Raw genomic sequence first — 24,555 nt, 5'->3', positions numbered from 1 at the left:
GTTTTTCTCGTGGATGGTGATCTGTATACCTACCTCATTGCCTAGTTTCCGCTTTGTAGTTGGAATTACTCGAATAACGCAGACGTGTTGTAGTGCTGGGTTCGGGTGATGTTTATAACTGTGGCCAGACGCTCCACCACCGAAATGGCAAATAATGGTGGATGTAAACACACCTGACCCGTAAGATCGGTACGAAGTTGGAAGTAGTGCGGAACATCATTCACCTTGCTGCACAAGGCAGTCTTTAATGAAGTCTAATCCCTTTTAGCTAGTCTTAAGGAGTTCTTAACTGTGGGTTTGTGAACTTGCTGGGAGCACGCTTTTTCTAATCCGTTTTTATTTTCCAGACTTCCCAGAGGATTTGAGACCAATTGCAGATAATCAAGGTACTCCTTTATTTCAAACTTTTTATGCTTGCATGAAGTGTTACACACATTAGAAAGTTCAGAAAGGCAGCCTAGTTTCTTAGTAATGTTGCCACCATCATTCTATGGAAATATCATTCTCTGCGTATCATGCTATATCACCAAATCTAAGAGACTTTTCATTCACTGTACTTTTCATCTACATTCAGAAGCACTGACATTGTTGGCCTCTTGGACATGTTCTCTTTGCCTTCTGTCACCTACAGATTTTCTCCCTTTTGGGGTTGCTGCTTCTTGGTCTCTTTTATAGGCTGGTTCTCTTCCGTTTGGCAATTAAATTTGGACTCCCTTAAGGCTTGGTTCCTAATCCTTTTCTCTTTCTTTCTGGGTGGCCTAATCTACATCCTAGTGAATGCTGTTTTAATTAATTAATTTAATTTTAGCCCTCCTAGTGGGTGTGGAGTGGTAGGTCATTGTGGTCTTGATTTGCATTTCCCTTATAATCATGTTGACATCTTTTCATGTGGTTGTTGGCCATTTGTACACCTTCTTTGGAGAAATATGTATTCATATCTTTTGTCACATTTTACATTGGGTTATTTGTCTTTTTATTGTTGACTTCGATAATTATTGCATTCTGATACTGGATGTTTATCAGACATATGATTTGCAAATATTTTCTCCTATTGTATGACCTGTCCTTTCACTTTCTTGATGGTGTCCTTTGAAGCCTAAGATTTTTTTTTTATTAAAGATTTTATTTATTTATTTGTCAGAGAGAAAAGGAGAAACGGAGTGCATGTGCAAGAGCACATACTCAGGAGGAGGAGCAGGCAGAGGAAGAAGTGGGCTCCCTGATGAGGAGGGATCCTGATGCAGGGCCTGGGTTTCAGGACCCCAACATCATGACCTGAGCCAAAGGCAGATGCTTAACCCACTGAGCCACCCAGGTGCTCCTCATTTGTACATAGTTTTCAAAAGCTTATCAGGTGAATACAGTGAGCACTCAAGATTGAGAACATCTGTCCAGGAGAATGGTGGATCTCAATCAGGAATGTTTAGTGGAATTACCTGGGCAGGTTTTGCCTTTTTTTTTTAAGATTATTTATTTATTTATTTGACAGACAGATCACAAGTAGGCAGAGAGAGAGGAGGAAGCAGACTCACTGCTGAGCAGAGAGCCTGATGCGGGGCTCTATCCCAGGACCCTGAGATCATGACCTGAGCCAAAAGCAGAGGCTTTAACCCACTGAGGCACCCAGGCGCCCCTGCGTTAACATTCTTAAATGCCACTCTTGTAGATACTAATTCAGAATGGGACTTGGATATTTGGTACTATAAAAGCTCTCCTAATAAATCACACATGGAAATCATACTACTGTAGGATATTTCTTTTTTCTTCTCATCATTTTTAGTATCTCCCTTTTTACTGATGATTTTTATTCCCTTTATCGAACTTGAATTCCTTTATCTTTTGAGAAAAAAGTTTATGATTCTGTTGTTACCTTTAAATATTGTCTTGCTTTCTTCTTAGTCCCAAGACTCATTTATAAATTTCTGAGGGCTAACAATTCCTCCTACCAGCTTGTGGGAAGTAAAAACTTCATTGATGAGTGAGATTTTTTTTTTTTTGAAGACTTTATTTATTAATGTGACAAAGAGAGAGCACAAGCGGGAGGGCAGCAGGCAGAGGGAAAAGCAGGCTCCCTGCTGAGTAAGGAACCTGATGCGGGGCTCAATCCCTGGATGCTGCGATCATGAGCAGAGCCGAGGGCAGATGCTTAACCGACTTTGCCACCCAGGTGCCCAGAGTGAGATTGTTTTAATGTGCTTGTGTTAAGCGGCCAGATTTACCATCCCCTGCTTTTGTATTTGTCTCCTTTGTTTCTCTGAAGTGAATTTCTAGAGATGGAATTGCTGGGCAAAGGATATATGTGTTTTAAAGTTTGGTCGGTATTGCTAGAAAGCCTTCCAGAAAGGATATACCAGTTTTACCATACTTTCAGCCAGCAGTAGGGCTTTTGTCAGTCTTCTTTTTTTTAAGCAGTGGGTAGACAAAAGTAATTTATTGTTTCAACACTTGCTGTTACTGTGCTCGAGCAGTATTTCTGCTGCTTATTGGCTGTTTGCATTTCTTATGTGCCGGTTTTTCCTTTATCCCTTTTTTCCTGGAGTGTCTTTATTTCTTAGCATAGCATTAGACTCTCACGTGGTCCGGGCTTTGCCAGTGAGGCGCAGCTATGGGGGAGTGTGGTGCTGAGAGAAGGCCTGGGTTCTAATTCTAGCTCTGTCGGCGCACAAATCTTTTTCTTTCTCTGGACTTCAGTTCTGTAAAAGGAGAGGCTTAGCCTCTCTCTTAGTGGGCCCATCTCATCTCTCTTTCTCTGTTCTCTTTCCCTTCTTTGGGTCCATACACAATGCTGTATGGGATGTTAAAAATGTAATTAAGAGGGGCACCTGGGTGGCTCAGTGGGTTAAGCCTCTGCCTTCAGTTCAGGTCATGATCCCAGGTTCCTGGGATCGAGCCCCGCATCGGGCTCTCTGCTCAGGGGGAACCTGCTTCCCCCTCACTCTCTGCCTGCCTCTCTGCCTACTTGTGATCTCTGTCTGTCAAATAAATAAATAAATAAAATCTTTAAAAAAAAAAAGACTCAGCCCAATTTTCAAAAAAAAATGTAATTAAGAAATATGGCTTTCAATTCAGAATCCTTCAGGCGTTCTTTAGTAACATTTGAGGGTACTATCTGGTCTTAGCTTTCGTCACTCACCTTATTTATTTCATGGACTAATAGCGATAGAAGAAACTTTGAGGGTTATTAGATATTTGCTTCAACTTCACATCCAGTGTCAGAATTTCCTCCTATGTTATAGAGAGACTAGCTAAATTTACCTTAAGCATTTTATTAATTCATTCACTCGGTCGACAAATACCATGTGCCTGCTCTGGGCGAGGCATTGTTACAGGTGTCATAGATGCTGTGGTGAGAAAGAGGAATTATGTTTTTTTTTCCTTATGGAGCTTACACTGCAGTGAGAAAGATGGAATTATGTTCTGCAGTTATGGTGTCGGCTTAGAGGTCATTGTGAGTGTGTGTGGGTGCTTGGTCTCTTTGTGGTTATTTTATTTTATTTGCCTGAGACTGAGAGAGGGGGGGAGAGAGAGAGAGAGAGAGAGAGCGAGTGAGAGCGAGAGCGAGAGCTTACGTGTACAGGCAAGGGGAGCAGCAGTCAGAGGGAGAGGGAGAAACAGACTCCCTGCTAAGCAGGGAGCCTGATGCAGGGCTCGATCCCAGGACTCTGGGATCATGACCTGAGTCAAAGGCAGGCGCTTAACTGACCGAACCACCCAGGCGTCCCTGTGTGGTTACTTTGGATGTGGTGGTTAGGAGAGGCCTCTCTGAGGGGGTGTCATTTGAAGAGAGAAGTGGCCAGCGAGCCATACAAATATTTGGGGCTTGATATTCCAGTCAGTAAAAAACAGGTGTGAAGACCGCCAAGTCAGAAACCGGTTTGGCATACTTAGCGAATATCTAAAAGGTTTAGTATAGTTGGGACAGAGGGAGTAGCCAGGGGCCATATCTTGTTAGACTTGGTCAACTACAGTAAAAAAAAAAATTATTGAGAACCTGTGATGTGCTAGCTGCAGTGTTAGGTACTGCTGGGATAAAGCAGTGAACAGAGCACACAAAAACTTTTACCTTTGGGGCACCTGGGCGGCTCAGTTGCTTAAATGTCCAGCTCCTGATGTCGGCTCAGGTCATGGTCTCAGGTCATGAGATCAGGCCCTGTGGCCAGCTCTGCTGAGTGTAGAGCCTGCTTGGGATTCTCTCTCCCTCTGCCCTTCCCTGTTCCCATGCGCTCTTGTATCTTTCTCTCTCTCAGTAAAACAATAAACCTTTACCTTCGTGGAGTACATGTTCTGGTAGAAAAAGATTAAAAATTAATGAGAACCTCTGAGTGGATAATAAAGTTGCTGTGGTAAGGAGACAAATCAGGGAAGGAGAAGAGCAAGTGTGTGTGTGTGTGTGTGTGTTTGAGAGAGAGAGAGAGCGTGAGAGAGCGCACACGCGTGCACGGTGAGGTGGGAGTTGCTCATAATGGTTTCAGTGGTGACATTTGAACAAAGTCCAGAAGGCATCCCAGACAAGGCTAAGACTGTGGGATGAATGTGTACTGGTGGGTATGAGGAAGCTCGTGTGTTGAGTGGAAGGAGAAGGGGGATGGTAGGAAAGAGGGTCAGAGAGGTGACAAGAGGCTGATTGTACATGTCCTTGCAGATCTTTGCAGCGATTTGGTTTTTTTTTTTAAAAGATTTTATTTATTTATTTGACAGAGATCACAAGTAGGCAGAGAGGCAGACAGAGAGAGGAGGAAGCAGGCTCCCTGCTGAGCAGAGAGCCCGATGGGGGCTCGATCCCAGGACTCTGGGATCATGACTGGAGCCGAAGGCAGAGGCTTAACCCACTGACCCACCCAGGCGCCCCGCGATTTTGGTTTTTTACTGAGATGGAATACCATTGGCAGTCTGAAGCTTGAGATGAAGTTAGGATTTAAAGGAATCCCTGGCTCCTGGTGCTGAAAATGTCCTTTGGGAATTAAGGGTTGACATAGGGAGACTAACTGGCAATAATCCATGCAAGATTCGATGTCTTGGGTATTGTAAATAATGCTGCGGTAAACACAGGGGTGCATGTATCTTTGAGTTAGTGTTTTCCTTTTCCCTGTGTAAATACCCAGTTCGTGGACATACTAGATCCTTTGGTGTTTCTGTTCTTAATTTTTTGAGGAACCTCCATGCTGTTTTCCGTGGTGGCTGTACTAATTTACATTCCCTACCAGCAGCGCACAGAGTTCCTTTCTCTTCCTCTCCAGCACTTGTTCATTTTTGCCTTCTTGGTTTTAGACATTCTAGCAGGTGCGAGGTGATAGCTCATTGTGGTTTCAATTTGCATTTCCCTATAATTAATGATATTGAGCATCGTCTCATGTGTCTGTTGGCCATCTGTTTGTCTTAGGAAGAATATCTACCCAGGTCCTCTGCCCATTTTTTTTTTTTTTAGATTTATTTTTTTATTTTTATTTTTTTTAAGATTTTATTTTTTTGACAGACAGAGATCACAAGTAGGCAGAGTGGCAGGCAGAGAGAGAGGAGGAAGCAGGCTCCCGGCTGAGCAGAGAGCCCGATATGGGGCTCGATCCCAGGACCCTGGGACCCTGGGACCATGACCTGAGCCTAAGGCAGAGGCTTTAACCCACTGAGCCACCCAGGCGCCCCCTCTGCCCATTTTTTAATAGGCTTTTTTTTTTTTTTTTTTTTTTTGGTGTTGAGTTGTATGTGCTTTTTATGTATTTTGTATATATTACCCCTTTTTGGATCTATCACTTGTAAATATCTTCCCCATTCAGTAGGTTGCCTTTTTGTTTCGTTGATGGTTTCCTTTGCTGTACAAAAGTTTTTTATTTGATTTAGTTCCAGTACTTTGTTTTTGCTTTTGTTTCTCTTGTCTTAGGGGATGTATCTAGAAACATAAGAGTCTTCCAGAACTGCGTCGTGTCATCTGTGAATAATGACAGCTTAACTTCTTTACCAGTATGGATGTCACTTATGTTCTCTCGTCTGAGCTGTGGCTAGGACTTCAGCACTGTGTTGAATAAAAGTGGCAAGAGTGGACACCCTTGTCTTGTTCCTGACCTTACAGTGAAAGTTTTCACCATGGAGGATGATGTTGGCTGTGGGTTTTTCATATATGGCCTTTATTATGTTTTGGTATGTTCCCTCTAATTCCATTTTGTTGAGAGTTTTTTATCATGAATGGATGTTGAATTCTGTCATATACTTTTTTTATACGTCATATGCTTTTTTTCTATATCTATTGAGGTAGTATATGAATTTTATCCTTTGTCGTGTTGATGTGGTTCATGACGTGGATTGGTATATGAGTATTGAATCATCCTCGCATCCTAGGAATAAATCCCATCTGATCAAGGGGAATGATCTTTTTAATGTATCGTTTTATGGGGTTTGCTAATATTTTGTTGAGAATTTTGCATCTATGTTCATCAGGGATATTGGCTTGTAGTTCTTTTTTTGTGGTGTCTCTGGTTTTGGTATCAGAGTAATGCTGGCCTCTTAGAATGTATTTGGAAGCTTTCCTTCCTCTTCTATTTTTTGGAATAGTTGGAGGAGAATAGGTATTAATTATTTATGTGTTAAGTGTCTGGTAGAATTCACTCATGAACCCAGCTGGTCTTGTACTTTTATTTCTTGGTAGTTTTTTGATTACTGACTTAGTTTCATTACTTGTAGGTGGTCTATTCAGATTATCTATTTCTTCTTGGTTCAGTTTTAGAAGATTATGTGTGTTTCTAGGAATATATCTATTTCTTCCTGGTTGTTCATTTTGTTGGCATATTGTTTTTCATAGTATACTCTTAAAACCCTTTGTATTTCTGTGGTATCAGTTGTCACTTCTCTCTTGTTTATTTATTTGGGTCCTTTTGCCTTTTTTCTCAGTGAGTTTCCATAAAGGTTTTTCACTTTTATTTTTTCAAAGAACCAACTCTTGGTTTTATTGATTTTTTTTCCCTATTGTTATTTTAGTCTCTGCATCATTTATTTCTGTTCTGATCTTTATTATATCCTTTCTTTTACTCATTTTGGGCTTTGCTCTTCTTTTTTTAGTTCCTTCAGGTGTAAAGTTAGATTGAATTTTTTTTCTTGTTTCTTGAAGTAGGCCTGTATTGATACATACTTCCCTTTTAGAACTGTTTTTGCTGTGTCTCCTAGATTTTGAATTGTTGTCTTTTCATTTTCATTTGTCTTCATGTATTTTTAAAATTTTTTTTAAAGATTTTATTTATTTCTTAGAGTGAGTACACAAGCAGAGAGGGAGAAGTACTCCCGCTGAGCAGGGAGCCCAAGAAGGGGCTTGATCCCAGGATCCTGAGATCATGACCTGAGCCAAAGGCAGATGCTTAGCTGACTGAGCCATCGAGGTGCCCTAAATTTCTTTTTTGATGACTCTTTTGGCCCATTGGTTGTCTAGTATCATGTTGTTTAGTCTCTCCGTGTTTATGTTTTTTCCAGTTTTTTTTCCCTTGTGATTTATTTCTAGTTTTATACCATTGTAGTGAAAGATGCATGGTATCATTTCAGTATTCTTAAATTTATTGAGGCTTGATTTTGGGCCAAATATGTCATCTATTCTGGAGAATGTTTCATGTGCACTTGGAGAGAAAGTGTATTCTCTGATCTTGGATGGAGATCTGTTATGTCCATCTTGTCCATTGTGTCATTCAGATACATTGTTTCCTTCTTGATTTTCTGTGGCTGATCTATCCATTGCTGTAAGTGGGGTGTTAAAATCTCCTACTGTTATTGTATTACCTACCATTAATTTCTCTCTCTATGTCTGTTAGTATTTGCTTTATCTATTCAGGTGCTGCTGTGTTGGGTACATAGATCCTTGCAATTGTTATATCCTTTTTTTGGATTGATCCCTTTATTATTATATAATGCCCTTTGTCTCTTATTACAGACTTTATTTTGTTGAAGTATTGCTACCCCAGCTTTATTTATTTATTTTTTTGGCTTCTATATGCTTGGCAGATGTTTTCCATCCTTTTGCTTTCAGTCTGTTCATGTCTTTAGATCTAAGGTGAGTCTCTTGCAGGTGGCATATAGAAGAGTCTTTTTTTTTTTTAAGATTTTATTTATTTATTTGAGGGGGAGGAGCAGAGGGAGAGGGACAAGTGGACTCTGCACTGAGCATGGAGCCTGACATGGGGTCCAGTTCTATGACCTTGAGATCATGAGCTGTGCTGAAACCAAGAGTTGGATGCTCAATTGACTGAGCTACCGAGGCACCCCAGATGGGTCTTTAAAAAAATAAATAAATAAAAAATAACATTCTTTGTGTCTTTTGTTTGGAGCATTTAGGTCATTTACATTTAAAGTGGTTATTGATAGGTGTGTACTCATTACCATTTAAAAATTTTTTTTTCCTGGTTGTTTTTGTAGTTTTTCCTTCCTTTCTTCTCTTGCTCTCTTTCTTTAAGATTGGTATAGATCTATAGTGTTTTGTTCGGCTTTCTTTCTCTTTGTTTTTTGTGTATCTCTCATGGGTTTGTGGTTACCATGAGGTTCATAAATAACATACTAAGTAAAGAGCAGTTCATATTAATTTGATGGTCATTTAAGTTCAAACACAGTCTGAAAAGGACAGAAAAAAAAATCTTTTTCCTTTTTCTTTTTCCTCTTCTCTTTTTACTCCCTGCTCCACATTTGTATATATGTTGTCATATTTTACAACTTTTTCTTATGTCTAATTATGTCTATTTCTTTTCCACTTAAAGAAGTTCCTTTAACATTTTTCTTAAGGCTGGCTTAGTGGTGATAAACTCCCTTATCTATTGTTTGTGTGGGAAGCTCTTTCTCTTCCTTTAAATCTGAATGATAATCTTGCCTGGTAGAATATCCTTGGTTGTGGGCTTTTTCCTTCAGCACTTTGAGTATATCATACCTGCCTCTTCTGGACTGCAAAATTTCTGTTGAACAATCAGCTGAGCTGATAGCCTTACCTTGATTCCCTTTTAGGAGACTTTTTGTTTCTCTCTTGCTGCTTTTAGGATTATCCCTTTATCTTTAACCTTTGACATTTTAATTATTATGTGCTGTGGTATGAACCTCCTTGGGTTCTTTTTTTTGGAACTCTCTGCTCTTTGGACTTGGATGTCTATTTCCCTCCTTAAGTTAGGGAAGTTTTCAGTTATTCTTCAAATAAGTTTTCTGTACCTTTCTCTCTTTTTCTTCTGGGACCCCTCTAATGTGAATGTTTGTTCACTTCATGTTATCCAAGGGATCTCTTAATATTTTCTCCTTTTATAAGAACTCTTTGCTCATTGCTGTTCAGCTCGTGTGCTCTTCATTATTCTGTCTTCCAGATTGCTGATATGTTCTTCAGATCTTCTAACCTACTGTTGATTCCATCAGTGTGTTTTTTTATTTCGGTTATTGTATTTTTCAGCTTGGATTGGTTCTTTTAGTATTTTCTATCTTTATATTGAAGGTTTCACTGAGTTCCTCTATTCTTTTTTTGAGCCCACGTAGTATCTTTATGATCATTACATTAAATTCTTTATCAAGCATTTTGCTTAAGTCAATTGCATTTAATTCTTTTACTGAGGTTTTTTCCTTGTTTTATTTTTTTTCCTTTTGGAGCATATTCCTCTATCTCCCCATTTTTCTTGACCTTTGTGTTTGTTTCTATGAATTAGGCAAAAGGTTCCTTCTCCAAAAGTTGAAAGAAAGATGACCCCTATGCAGACCGTGTATTCTTGCAGACTTTTGCTGACTGGCTGGAGCTGTGGCTATATGTGCTTAGTTACTCTTTTAAACTGTGGCTTTTTACAGAAAGGATAAAGAACAAACATTTTAAAGGAAAAGAAATTAATAAAAGAAAAGAAAAAAAAAGAAAAAAAGATGAAAAAAGAGAAGGAAAAAAAGAACAAAACCAAAAAGAAAAAAATATAAGCTAGATAAGTCAAATTTTACAAAGATAAACAGTAAAAATTAAAACAGACACACACAAAACACAAAACTGCAGCCTGTTTGCTTTGCCCCAGCACCACAGGATGCTGGTTTGGGCTTGTGGACCCTGGGCTTGCTGAGGTCACAAGCTCCCTGTGACGACTGGACCTGCCAGTTACAGCATTGGGACCCTTCAGTTATGGTGTTGGAATCTATCTCTTAGGGGCAGCCAGACCCTTCTTCAGTTCGTCTTTTGAGGTGAGGAGAGAGAGAGAATTCCTGCAGCTCCTTGGCCTTTTTAAACCCAGGCTTTTTTTTGTGTGCCCCGGTACATCTAGGGCTGGTGTGAGCTTATGGACCCTGGGCTTGCTGAAGTCGCAGTCTCACTGGGAGGCTTGGATCTGTCCATCATGGAGTCGGGACCCTGTTCTGGTCTCAGCTTTTAAGGTGGGGTGGGAGCATCAACTGTAGTCCCCCAGCCCCTCTGACCTGGAGAGGTTTTCCTGTAGCTCCTCTGCTGCTTGGCAGAGTTTTAGGGTTGTTGCTTTTTCATGCTAGTTGCTCTTTTTTTTTTTTTTTTTTTTTAAGATTTTATTGATTTGAGAGCAAGCGACAGAGGTGGAGCAGGAGCGGGAGAGGGGTGGAGGCAGGAGGGGGAGAAGCAGACTCCCTGAGGAGCCTGATGCGGGACTTGATCCCAGGATCCCGGGATCATGACCTGAGCCAAAGACAGATGCTTAACTGACTGAGCTGCCCCGGTGCCCTTGCTAGTTGCCCTTTTAAGCCATGTTTTTATTTTTTTATTTTTCCTGTGTCCAAGGACAGAGGGATCTGTTCCTCGTCCTTTAGTACTGTCCCTTCCTTCCCACTGCAGTTCACAGTGTTGGAGGTGGGGGTTCCCTCTGTTGCTGTGTCTTTGTCTCTCTTGCTCTTCTCCTGCCATGCCGTCTGTGGTGGTTCCACACTTGCTCACTCGCTCTCTGTTCCTAGGAGGAGGAGTTCTATTAATAGGTGTAATTTGGTGTGTTCTGCGGAGGAGGTGAGCTTAGAGTCTTTCTACAGCACCATCTTGAGTTGGAACTCACAGGAGTTTTTTTTCTTCTTCTTCGTCTTCTTCTTTTTTTTTTTTTTTTAAGTTTTTATTTAAATTCCATTGAGTTAGGGCGCCTGGGTGGCTCAGTTGGTTAGGCGGCTGCCTTTGGCTCGGGTCATGATCCTGGAGTCCCTGGATCGAGTTCCGCATCGGGCTCCCTGCTCGGCGGAGAGTCTGCTTCTCACTCTGACCCTCTCCCTTCTCATGCACGCCCTCTCTCTCTCTCAGTCTCTTTCTCTCAAATAAATAAGTAAATCTTTAAATTCCGTTGAGTTAACATACAGTGTAATACTAATTGCAGGGGTACCATAGAGTGATTCAACACTTTTGCACATCACTGGCGCTCATCACAAGTGCCCTCCCTAATCCCCATCACCTATTCCCCCCTCCCCTCTGGAAACCATCAGTGTGTTCTCTAGAGTTAAGAATCTGTTTCTTGGTTTGTCTTCTTATCTCTTTTTTAAATCCTTTGCTTGTTTGTTTGTTTGTTTGTTTTTTCTTAAATCCCACATATGAGTGAAATCATATGGTATTCATCTTTCTCAGATTGACTTATTTCCCTCAGTATAATAGGCTCTAGCTCCATCCACATTGTTGCAAATGGATAAGGAGTTTTTCTTTGAGGGAGAGGGATATGATTGAGGTAGTACGGGGAGCAAGCAGAGTCCAGATACAGTAGGAGAAATAACATCGTGTTTGTTCAGCGGGCGGAATAACATCATGTTTATATGTAGATAGTAATGATTTGGTACGGAGGCAGTGATGTTGCAGGAAGAGGAGTGATTGCTGGGAGGCCGTGCTTGAGTAAGTCAGAGTAGAAGGATTGTTCTTGGTTGGGGGGTGGTGGACCGTTCACTTACAGGAACAGATTGGTAGGCAGAGTACATGGGCAGAGAAGCATTTCCCTGTAAAAGAAGGAAGTCCTCCATCTGTGCAGAATGTGGGAAGGGATCTGAGGGTCTGCTTCATTCAGGCCTTCTGTTTTTGGTACCATCTTTAGCCTCATTAAGAGGAGATCTGTGAGAAATTAATTTTCGGAAAACTCCTAAGATAAATGAGTTTTAGGCTCTTTACTGCAGCTTTTCACAGTCTTTGATCTACTAATGAATACTGGGGGTCTGTAAGGAGGCAGAGTTTCCCAAATTTATTTGACCACAGAACCATTTTTTCCCACTGATCGTTCATATTTGAAATAAATAGAACCGATTTCAGAAAGACTAACCTAGTTTATTTCTCCTTCCCTAATTTGCTGAGTTGGCCAGGGTTCTTCTTTGCAAGAGCAGAAAACCCAATTTAAACTAATTTAAGCCACAGAGGGAATTTACTGGCTCACATAACTGGGCAGAACAGGCTTTTGATCCAGGTGTTTAAATACTGTCAGTGTTCTCTCTCCAGCCCCCATTACACTTCGTTCCCTAGGCAGTTTCTGCCCTATGGCGGGCAACATGGCCCCCAGCATCCTCAGTCTGACATCTTCCCTACTTAGCCACTACAGTGAAAGGGAAGCCGTCTCTCCTGTTAGCTCTGGCATAGAAGTACTCTTGATGGTTTCCAGTGATCGGGCTTGTCACGTCCATCCCTGAACCACTTATTGTGGCCTGGAGATGGGTCACTTTAAAGGCTTGGGTCCTGGGCCGCATTCCTGTGTCTAGGGAAGAGGAGTGATAGGCAGCCCCACCAGGACAATGCGGTATACATGTTAACCACATTTTAACCAATCTTTAGTAGATTATTTTTAATCTTTTGCTGTTACTACCAGTGTAGAACTATCTTTGAACACAGGTTTGTCTGATTTACTGGGCATAATTTGTTACAGTTGTACAGAGTCTGTTACAGTAAAGGGCACAAAATGATCCTGGCGGGAAACTGCTCATTTAATTGAAAGTTGTTCATGGGAGGATGAGGCAAGAGAAGAGAGGGAAGATTTGTCTGAGAGGCTTGAGACCGACAGGGAGTATTAGGGATCCTTAACACTGGTTTGGGCAACCCAGATGAGGACTAGTGGTCATTAAGTATACCTACATCACGTAGGCATTCGAGGCTACATGAAGTAGCAAATGGGCTTGGGCTCATTGGGTAAGTTAGCTCTTTGTGTTTCAGGTGGCTCTTTAAAGTGAGGACAGTAACACCACCAAACTCATGGAGGTGCAGATGCTTAATGAATGACCCCGTGAAGCACTTCTTCATAAGTGTAGTAGTAGTATTCAGTCAGTGCACTCAGCGTATATTCCTTTTTCTTTCCAGATAACTTTTTTTCTTAATTATTTTATTTTCACATAATTATAGATTCACTTTCAGTAATAAAAATTATGTGGAGATGCTATAAGGTTTATCCAGTTTTCCCCAGTGGTAACATCTTGTGAAACTGTAATATAGTATCACCGCAGGGGGACTGACATTGACAGAGTCAGGGTGGAGAACATTTCCATCACTCCCAAGGATCGCTCCTGTTGCCTTTCGATAGTCACATTCATTTCTCCCCTGTCCTCCTCTGCTTAACCCCTGCTAACCTCTGTTGTGTTCCCTATTTCTGTAATTTTGTTATTTCAGTCTCAAATATGTTCTATAAATACAACCATGAGTATGTAACCTTTCGGGCATGGCTCTTTCCACTCATTATCATTCCCTGGAGACTGAATCAGGTGCTGTGGGTACCGGTCGTAGGTGTTTTGTTGCTGGGTGGTGGTCTGTGGTATGCGGGTGCTAGAGCCTGTTTGCCCGTACCACCCACTGAGGGGCATCTAGGTGTTTGCAGGTTTCGCCTACTACAAAGAAACATTTGTGCTGTCACCATTTGTGTTGAGGCTTTACATGTCTTTATTTCTCTTGGATAAACCCTCAAATGTAATTGCAGGGTTATGTGGTCGTCACATGATTAGTTTTTTAAGAAAATGCCAAACTGTTTTCCAGAGTGGCTGTGCCATTTTATGTTCCCACTAGGAGTGTGTGAGTGATCCAGTTTCTCTCCATCCTTGTTGGCTTTAATGTTCTCGCTGGTTTGTCCTGTAGTCATTCCGATAGGTACGTGTAGTGATACCTTACTGTGGTTTGGGTTTGTGTTTCTCTGGTGATGAGTAATGGGGGCCATCTTTAAATGTGCTTATTTGTCCTCTCTGTATCCTCTTAGGTGAAATGACTTTATGTTCTTTGTCCATTTACTAATTGTATTTTTTTTTTTAACAATTTTTTTTCTTTAAAGATTTTAAGTGGTCTCTGCCCTCAACATGGGGCTCGAACTCACAACCTTGACATCAAGAATTGCATGCTCCACCGGCTGAATCAGCCAGGGACCTCTTTACTATTGTGTTTTGAATTCTAGATACCATCCTTTGTCAGATAGGTGGTTTGCAAACATTCTCTCCCACTCAGTAGCTTGACTTCTTACCTTCTCAAAAGGGTCTTTTGCAGAGCAAAGGTTTAAAATTTTGGTGATGTCTGGATTTATTAATTTTTCTTTTTATGGTTGCACTTTGGTGTCAGGTCTAAGAACTCTTCACCTAGCTCTAAGTCTAGAAGATTTTCTCTTACGATTTTTCCCAAAAGCTTACAGTGTTTACATTTAAGTTCGTGATACATTTTAAGTTAATTTTTGTGTAAACTATGAAATAGATTGAGGTTCATTTTTTTGGTCTATAAACGTCCCGTTGCTCCAGCACTAATAGAAAAATTTATCTTTCTTTCATTGAATTGCTTTCGTACTTTCATGAAAAATCCCTTGGGCATATTTGTGTGGGTCTGTTTGCAGGTCTCTGTTCTGTTCTCTTGATTCGTATTTCTGTTCTTCCTCCAATGCCACATAGTCTCGATTACTGTCTCTGTATAATGAGTCTGAAAATTGGGCAGCCCAGTTCCTCCCACTATTTCTTTTTCACAATTATTTCAGATATTTTAATTTTTTTTAATCTTCCCGTATGAATTTTGGAACAGTCTTATCTATGTCCATGAGACATCTTGCTGGGATTTTGATAGGAATTTGATTTTAAACTTGTTTACTAGTTTGGTTTTCACTGAGTGGGCAGGGAGGGCCTGGAGGTTCTTTACTGGTGGGTTGGCTGGTTTGAAAGTCCAGGGTCCCTACTCTGGTTCTGTCCTGGTGGAGTGTTTTGGGGTGCCTCATTACAGCAGTAGAAGTCAGGAGGTGGGACTCCAGTTTTGTGTTTTGTGGGACTTTCTATGTTTTGTTTTATGGAGTAGAATGGTTATTGTCTGAAAATTTTCGTCTCGCTAGGCCACACCTTTTCTGGTTCTTTGCAAAGAGAACAGTCTTTTGGGGGGGGGGGGCTTTTATTATCTGCATCTGTTGGGTTGCTGGCTTCTTCGGCTTCAAGTCTGGGATATAGAAGGCAAAAGAAACCCCAGGCGACTCACCATTGTGTTGTTCCTTGGGTTCCCAGGTCCCTAGCCAGTTTACCTCCTTCTCTCTGCCTTTCAAAGTCTTCTAATGTTTATTTTATATATAATCTCCCTAGTTTTAGTTGTATTTAGTGGGAGGAGGGAGGGAAACGTATGTCTGTGCTGTCTTCCTGGAAGCTGTATCCACATTTTTCTTAATTTCAAACATTTTGAACTTTCAGTAAAGTAGAATTGGATAAGGAACACCAACACACCTATGTCTTAGATTTAGGACTTGTAAATGTTTTCCATATATCTTATGTATTTTTATTGTTTTAAAGTAAATTATAGGCGTAATGATATAGAACCTCCAAATACTTAATAAGCATCTCTAAGAAGATTTTCTAAAAATAATAAATAAAAAGTAAAGTCATGTATACAGTGTCAGAAATAAGATTTTTAAACGTAAGGACGGTACTTTACGTCTAATGATTTACAGCCATATTGTAATACTACCTAACACCCACTTCATATTCTGATGTTCCTAGTTGTCCCCAAAATGTCTTACAGCTGGTTGGACAAAGTATGATATTATCAAGAACGTGAATTACCTTTAGTTGTTAGGCTTTTGAGTCTTCTTTAACCACGAATAGTCCCTTTCTTATTTTTTTCTCTGAGATACTGATCTGTTGAGGGGATAGATCACTTGAACCTTGGGATGTCCCATTATCAGTAGGATTTGTCTGATTGTTTCCTTGTGTTTCTTTATCTTTTTTGTTTTTTGTAAACCTAAGGTTAAATGTAAAGGCTTTATTAGACTCGAGATCAGCGGGAATATTTTATAGGTGATACTCTGTTAAACAGATTTCTGAGGGACTCATGTGCTGCTGTCGTTTATAACTTTCTTAGATAATAGAGAAGATGCCTTCTGCGTCCTGCGACATACTACTGGATGACATAGAAGATATCGTGTCACAGGGAGATTTAAAGCCACAAGATAGGCATTCTGCACGAAAGCACGTTGTTCCAAAGGCACGAAAGCGAAACACCCAAAAATATTTGCAAGAGGAAAACAGTCCACCAAGTGATAGGTAAGCTCTTGTTTTGAAATTATATTCAGTATGCTCAGGGAAGAAATTGGTACTACCAGATGTGATATACATAATGTCTCCTTCTGAAAGTCTTTGAACTCTTGAGATCAGATATGTAGATTTTTATTTTTATTTGAATGGTTTTAAATTTAGCAAAATAATTTCTTAAAAAAGAAAAGGATGTGAGATGGCGTATTTCTTGAAGACAGGGCCAAGGGCACTATTTGGCACAAACAGGATCTCCCCCCAGCCCCCGCTCCACTGCCCCAGGATCTTTGATTCCGCTACTGTAGTTGGTATAGAATCTTGTATTACTTCCAAATTCAAACTTTTCCTGGAATTTTGAATTCTTGAGATGGTGGTTTGTTGGCTTGGGTACTTCATTTTTCTTAAGAAATTTACAAATACTTATGGATCAGCTAAAGGCGTTGGGCACAAATAAATTCATGCTGTTTTATTATGTTAGGTCTGTAGAGTGAAATTCTAAGACAACCTAGCCAGAAAGGGTTATGCAGTTGTTATGGCTTTAATATGCTTACATTTGTTTAGCTAGTAAATTGTTGAAAGTTTTAATACACTTGGTTATTTTGTTTGGAACAGTAAGCTTTTAAAATCTGTGAATTTAAATTGTCCTTATATTTTAATGACTGAAGTTTATCAAATTTGCTTTGAATGTCTTTAAGGTAATTTCTGTTTAATTTCAAATTATTAGGGCAGTCCAAGTTGAAAGTCCTTTTTTTCCCTTCCTAAAAATATTACATTTTTATAACTCTATATATGGGATATTTTTAATTCTGCTAGAGGATGATAGTTTTTCTGTTTTGAGTCAGCTGCTTATATCTTAGTTATAAAATAAAGATTGTAACTATTATATAGGAGTCAGTGAGCAGGTGGATATACTTACTTTTTCTTTCTTTGCTTCTGTTGCTAGAACCATTTTCTTTGCTGTTATTTGTATTACCTTTCTATGAGTTTAACTTTGCGATAGTACATTAGTAGTACTGAATTTAAAATACAGTTCTGAGCAAAAGGAGATCTTGTTATGTAGAGAGACTTAATTAATTAATTAATTAATTTAAGATTTTATTTATTTATTTGACAGACAGAGATCACAAGTAGGCAAAGAGGCAGGCAGAGAGAGAGAGGAGGAAGCAGGCTCCCTGCGGAGCAGAGAGCCCGATGTGGGGCTCGATCCCCAGCACGCTGGGATCATGACCTGAGCCGAAGGCAGAGGCTTTAACCCACTGAGCCACCCAGGCGCCCCGAGAGACTTAATTTAAAATATAATTCAGAGAAAAAGGAGATCTAATTTTATGTAGAGAGTCTTAACTTAGAATCCTGTGGTTATTTTATTTTGATTATAGACTTGGTGTAGCAATTGATTGTGGATTAAGTTGGTGTATTTCATGAACAGATTGTGAATAGATTGCTGTGTGTTTTTGAATGATATGCTCAGAAATCATCTTGTGTTTTTTTTGTTCCAAAAATCCCTTGATGAGACTTACTTTTTTTTTTTTGATTGATTATTTTGCAGCACCATTCCAGGCATACAGAAAATTTGGTTGCGAACATGGGGTTGTTCTCATAATAATTCAGATGGAGAATATATGGCTGGACAACTAGCTGCTTATGGATATGAAATTACAGGTAATGAAATCTGTAATGCATTTTATTGAATGAATGTTTCAGAGCTAATTTTTTCAGAGATACGTATTTTAGTTTCAACAGTTAAAGCATATTTTAACGTAATTTAATGATTTTAAGGCAAAACAAAATGATAGCTATTACACATTGTCTGGATAATTACAGATATCCTATTTTAAAAGTACTTCCAAAAACTATTTTTTTTTTTTTTAAAGATTTTATTTATTTATTTGTCAGAGAGAGAGAGGGAGAGAGAGCGAGCACAGGCAGACAGAATGGCAGGCAGAGGCAGAGGGAGAAGCAGGCTCCCTGACGAGCAAGGAGCCCGATGTGGGACTCGATCCCAGGACGCTGGGATCATGACCTGAGCCGAAGGCAGCTGCTTAACCAACTGAGCCACCCAGGCGTCCCCCAAAAACTATTTTGAAATGAATTTAGACTTACAGAAAAGTAGTAAAATTATAGTTTGCATATGTCCATTATCCAGCTTCCCTAATATTAACATCTTACATAATTATACTGTGTTTAATAAACTGGGCAGTTAACATTAGAGCAATACGCTTACCTAAACTGCTTATCTTATTTGAATTATACGAGTTTTCCCATTTACACTCTTCTTCTGTTCCAGGGTCCAATCTAGGATCTCACTTTATATTTATTGGTAATGTCTCCTTAGTCTCCTTCAGTCTGTGAGAGTTCTTCAGTTTTTTCTTGTTCTTTATGTCTGTGGACTGCTGAGGAAAACCAGTGAGTTACTGGTTATTTTGTTAGAATGCCCCTCACCTTGCGTTGTCGGATGTTCCTTCATGATTAGCGTAAGGTTATGTATGCAGTCTTGGCGAGAAGGGCCCATTGGGTTCCTGATGGATCATAGTTTCTCATGAATCAGTATGTCTTATTACCAGTGGACTATGTCTGCCAGATTTCTCCATAGTAAAGTTACTACTTTTTCTCATTGTAATCGGTAAATATCCTATTTCTCCTCAGCCTTTTCTCTACTAATTTTAATATCTTGATAATTTTAGTATCTGTCCATGGAACTTGTTTGCAGCAGTCATTACGGTACTGTTTGTTGAGTGGTGATTATCTGTTTTCTTTTCTTCTACACTTACTCACCGGGATTCTTCTGGAAGGAAAGACTACCCTTTCTCCCCTGTTGTATTTATGTGTATCAGTATGAATTTACATACTGAACATTCTCTTCTGTGGGTTATGGTCCAATACGGTCATTATTAATTCTGCTGCTCGTATTGTTCCGGCTTTGGCCATAGGGCCTCATTCAGGCTGGTTCCCGTGTCTTCTCAACGTGTGCCCATTTTTTTGAGCACTTCCTTATTTTCTGACACCACAAGATGTTTTAGTCTCATATTTCCCCTTCCCTAGCCTTGGAAGCAGCCACTTCTCCAGGTAGTTCTGATTGCTTTCACAAGAAGAATGGCGTTGAGAGCCACACCAGGGCTGTGGACACTAGGTGTGCTCATCACCGCTGTGAAGTGTCTGTGCTCCTAGGTGCTCTCTGGGGACTGAGCTGGGAAATACGTGTATGTAGTAACCGGCGCATACACACATCCATGTTACTGTCGCTGGCAGCATGTACATTATATGGGGTCATAATCGAATGCTTTGTTACAGGGACTGGCCCAGCGCTTTCTGTATGTTACCTTAGTTAGTTTTTGGGCGATGAGGAAGTGTTGATATCTGTACTTTACAAACGAGAATGGAGGGGTTGTGTCCTACCTTAAATCACCCAGTGAGGTCTCTGTCGCTCCGAAACACTGAGACCACTGTTCTCTAGCTCCTACTGTCTGTGTGATTGGCAAAGTACGAGCCTCAAGAGGGCCTGTGAGATTTTGGGAGGATTGGAAACTCCTTTCCTAGCAGTCTATCCTTCAGCAAGTAAATAATCCGAATGTCTTACTCTGCGTTTTTGGTCATTTAATCTTTAGACAGTGAAATCATCCTTAATATTAAATTTTGTTCTTTAGATAAAAGTATCAAAATGTGCTTTTAGAATTATTTCTCTAAAAAAAGGGAATTATTTTTCTGTATTCATTAGTAATTTTTAGTGTAAGTTTGTGGGTTTGCCTTAGTAATTCCTGATGGTGCAGTTTGGGTATTCGGACAGTAGCCTGTGAGATTATCTCCTGAAACATTTAAAAAAATTAGCTTGACTTTTCCTTGGTGGCATTAAATATCTAATGCATTTTAATTTAAATTTTAGTCTATTAGCAGATTGTATTTGGTCTTATTACAGTACTTTTCTAAATAATAAAGGTAAAACAATTGTCCTGGTGTATTTATACAAGAATGCTAGGTTTTGTTACATTTTAGCTGCTTAGTTGGGAATAGTGAAAAGGGAGGATTAAGGGAGCAATCACTTGAATATGAAATTCATTTTTCTTAATGTGGTATATTACTTTTATATAGTTGTATTGTCTGTATGTATTTGTATTGACATTATGTACTGTTGATTGTCCCCACTTTAGAAAGTTGTAGTGTGTGTTTAATTCTAATCTGGCTTGCGTGCCCCAGACTGTGGAATCTCTTTTCTCCCTGGTCAGATGCGGTAGCCCAGGAAGAATGAACAATAGGAGCTTCTGTAAGACCTTTCAAGGAAATCTCTACAGAGTCTATACTTAGGCTGAATATATGAGATGAATGATTTCTGGGTTATCTGTGCCAGTAGTCTCTTCCATTACTGTGGAATGGTGGGAGTTTATAAAAACTATTATTGCTAAATAATTTGACATGTTTTATTGATGGAATGTAGACCGAAAATATTTTCTTTTAACTTTATAATTGATGTGAATAGGTATAAGATACAGGTTATGTGAAATATACACAGATCTCTGGAAACAGTATATAAGAAGTTCGGAATTAGCTTTCAGTTACCAATAATAGATGCTTTTACTATTTGGGGAGAAGAGAGATTATGTGGGTATATACTTAAAATTGCTTTTTACTATGTGAACCCAGGAATGTAATTATTCCATAGGGAAATCTGACAGAGGCTCTGAGCAATTAGCTCTTGTCCAATGCCTCTTTTTTTTTTTTTTTTTTTCCCTAAAGATTTTATTTATCCATTTGAAAGAGAGAGAGAGAGCCCCAGCAGGGGGAGCGGTAGAGGCAGAGGGAGAAGCAGACTCCCCGCTGAGCTGGGAGTCTGCCATGGGGTTCTATCCCAGGACTTCGGGATCATAACCTGAGCTGAAGGCAGATGCTTAGCGCCTGAGCCAGCTGTGAATAAACATAGCATGTGCTTTTTGGTTAGTGGAAAAAAGTCCATTATGCAGCCCTTGACTGAGGTTCTAGTTCATAGGCATAAGAGAAGCATGTGAGTTACAAACGTGGAGTGTTGTGATAAGCTTACATAGGTTGGAATAAGCCATTTTGTTTGGTTGCCCCCAGTTTCAGAGAAATCATTTCTAAATTGCTGGGCTTTTGTGGTTCTTGATAGTTCCTTCATATATTTGTAGATCATTTATTCATTCTATAAGTGTGGCCTGATCATGGTGTGTGTTACAGGGTATAGTGTTAGGAGGTGTAAGGACGTGAAAACGAACTAGATGTGGATTCCAGCAGATGAAAAGTTTGTTTTTTTGGCAGATGAAAAGCCTTCGTATTGTGTGTTACTTGTTAGAAGTTATTTTAGTAAATGGTCACGCTCTTAATGTATCTTTTTATGATACAGTGAAGTAGGACCTGCTTTGTTTGAAGAGTTTTTACTGTTTCTGTTTTAGAAATGCTTTGTGGTAATGTCAAGTCAGAAATAACATTTACTTTTTTAATCATGGTAAGTGTAGTCTTTAATGCCCATCACCTATTTAACCAACCCCCTACCCATCTCCGCTCTGGTAGCCATCAGTTAGTTCTCTATAGTTAAGAGTCTGTTTCTTGGTTTGTCTCTTTTTTCCTCCGTTCTTTTGTTTCTTAAATTCCACATACGAGTGAGATCATGTGGTATTTGTCTTTCTCTGACTGATGTATTTCACTTAGCATAATATTCTGTAGCTCTGTGTTGCAAATGGCAAGATTTCATTCTTTTTCATATATAAATTTCATATATAAATTTCGTATGTAAATACACACACACACCACCTCTTCTTTATCCATTTATCAATTGATGGACACTTGGGCTGCTTCCATAGTTTGGCTGTTGTAGATAATGCTGCTGTTAACATAGGGGTGCATGTGTCCCTTTGAGTTAGTGTTTTCATATTTTTTGGGTAACCAACCAGTAGTGTGATTACTGGATCATAGAGTAGTTCTATTTTTAATTTTTTATTTTATTTTAAAGATTTTATTTATTTATTTGACAGAGAGAGATCACAAGTAGGCAGAGAGGCAGGCAGAGAGAGAGGAGGAAGCAGGCTCCCTGCCAAGCAGAGAGCCTGACGCGGGGCTCGATCCCAGGACCCTGAGATCATGACCTGAGCTGAAGGCAGAGGCTTAACCCACTGAGGCACCCAGGCGTCCTGTAGGTCTGTTTTTAATTTCTTGAGGAACCTCTCCATGCGGTTCTCCACAGTCGCTGCACCAGTTTGCATTCCTACCAGCAGTGCAAGAGCATTCCTTTTCCTCCACGTCCTTGCCAACCCTGGTTGTTTATTGTGTTTTTGATTCTAGCCAGTCTCGGAGGTGTGAGGTGCGATCTCATTGTAGTTGTGATTTGCATTTCCCTGATGTTAAGTGATTTTGAGTATCTTTTCACGTATCTGTTGACCATCTTTCTCTCGTCTTTGGACAAATGTCTGTTCATGTCTTCTGCCCAGTTTTTAATTGGATTGTTTTTTGGGTGTTGAGTTGTTTCAGGTCTTTATATATTTTGAATACTAACCCTTTATTGGGTCTGTCATTTGCACATGTCTCGTTCCATTCTGTAGGTTGCCTTTCAGTTTTGATGATTGTTTCCTTTGCTGTGCAGAAGCTTTTTATTTTGGTGTAGTCCTAATAAATTATTTTTGCTTTTATTTTCCCTGCCTCGGGAGACCTAACTAGAAAAATACTGCTATTACTGATCTCAGAGAAATTACTGCCTATGCTCTCTATAAGGATTTTTATGGTTTCAGGTCTCACATTTAGGTCTTTAATCCATTTTGAGTTTATTTTTGTGTATGGTGTATGAAAGTGGTCCAGTTTCATTCTTTTGCATGTTGCTGTCCAGTTTTTGCAACACCATTTGTTGAAGAGACTGTCTTTCCCCATTGGGTATTTATTCTTCCTTTTTTGAAGATTAATTGTCCATATAATTGTGGGTTTATTTTTGGATTTTCTGTTCTATTCCATTGGTTTATGTCTGTGTATTCATGCCCAGTACCTTACTGTTTTTCCTTTTTTAAAAGGATTTATTTATTTATTTGAGAGAGAGAGAGCATGAGCAGGCGAGGAGCAGAGGGAGAGGGACAAGCAGACTCTGTCTGAGTGTGAAGCCTGTCGTAGGGCTTGATCTCATGACCCTGAGATTGTGCCCTGAGCTGAAACCAAGAGTCAGATGCTTCACTGATTGAGCCCCGCAGGTGCCCCAGTACCATACTGTTTTAATTACCACTGCTTTGTAATATAATTTGAAATCTGGAATTTGTGAAACCTCCATTTTTATATTTCTTTTTCAAGATTGTATTGCTATTTGGGGTCCTTTTTGGTTCCATACAAATTATAGGGTTGTTTGTTCTCATTCTGTGGAAAATGCTGTTGATATTTTGTTAGGGATTACATTAAATCTGTAGACTGCTTTGGATAGTACAGACATTTTAACAATATTTGTTCTTCTAGCCCATGAGCATGGAATGTCTTTCCATTTCTTCTATCATCTTCAGTTTCCTTCATCACTGTTTCATAGTTTTTAGAGTACAGGTCTTTTACCTCTTTGGCTAAGTTTATTTCTAGATATATTATTATCTTTGGTGCAATTGTAAGTGGGATTTTTTTCTTAGTTTCACTTTCTGCTGCTTCATTATTAGTGTAAAGAAATACAACAGATTTCTGTACATTGGTTTTCTGTCCTGTCGTTTTACTGAATTCATCGATCAGTTCTAGTAGTTTTTTGTTGCAGTTTTTTGGGTTTTCTATATTTAGATCATGTCCTCTGCCGATAGTGAGAATTTTACTTCTTCCTTACCAATTTGCGTGTTTTTTATTTCTTTTTGTTGTCTGAGTGCTCCGATAGGACTTCCAGTACTGTGTGGAGTAAAAGTGGTGAGCCTGCACATACTTGTCTTGTTCTAATCGTAGGGGAAAGCCACCACTGAGTATGGTGGCTATGGGTTTGTCATATACTTCATTATGTTGGGGTATGTTCTCTCTGGACCTGCTTTGCAGAGGGTGTTTATCACGAATGGATGCTGTACTTTGTCGAATACTTTTTCTGCATCTATTGAAATGATCATGTGGATTTTATCCTTTCTCTTATTGATGTGACCTGTCATGTTGATCGTTGATTGTTTTGTGAATATTTTTTTTTTTTTTTTAAAGATTTTATTTATTTATTTGTCAGAGAGAGAG

General features: G+C 39.6%; 1 protein-coding gene across 2 annotated transcripts in view; it reads left to right on the top strand.

Annotated features, from left to right (window-relative positions):
- Positions 1 to 24,555, top strand: part of LOC111138564 (CDK5 regulatory subunit associated protein 1 like 1) — a 653,240-nt gene that overhangs the window by 554 nt on the left and 628,131 nt on the right. For both annotated transcript variants that reach the window (XM_022490583.1, XM_022490584.1), the window contains exons 2-3: positions 16,236 to 16,410; positions 17,945 to 18,057. In XM_022490583.1, coding sequence (XP_022346291.1) covers positions 16,241 to 16,410; positions 17,945 to 18,057 — 283 coding nt within the window. In that variant the 5' untranslated portion in view covers positions 16,236 to 16,240. The remainder of the gene's footprint in view (positions 1 to 16,235; positions 16,411 to 17,944; positions 18,058 to 24,555) is intronic.

The sequence above is a fragment of the Enhydra lutris genome, unplaced genomic scaffold, assembly GCF_002288905.1.
Source record: "Enhydra lutris kenyoni isolate GAN:26980312 unplaced genomic scaffold, ASM228890v2 scaffoldscaffold93, whole genome shotgun sequence".
Taxonomy (NCBI): domain Eukaryota; kingdom Metazoa; phylum Chordata; class Mammalia; order Carnivora; family Mustelidae; genus Enhydra; species Enhydra lutris.
The sequence above is the reverse complement of the archived record's forward strand: the minus strand, read 5'-3'. Positions and strand labels throughout refer to the sequence as shown.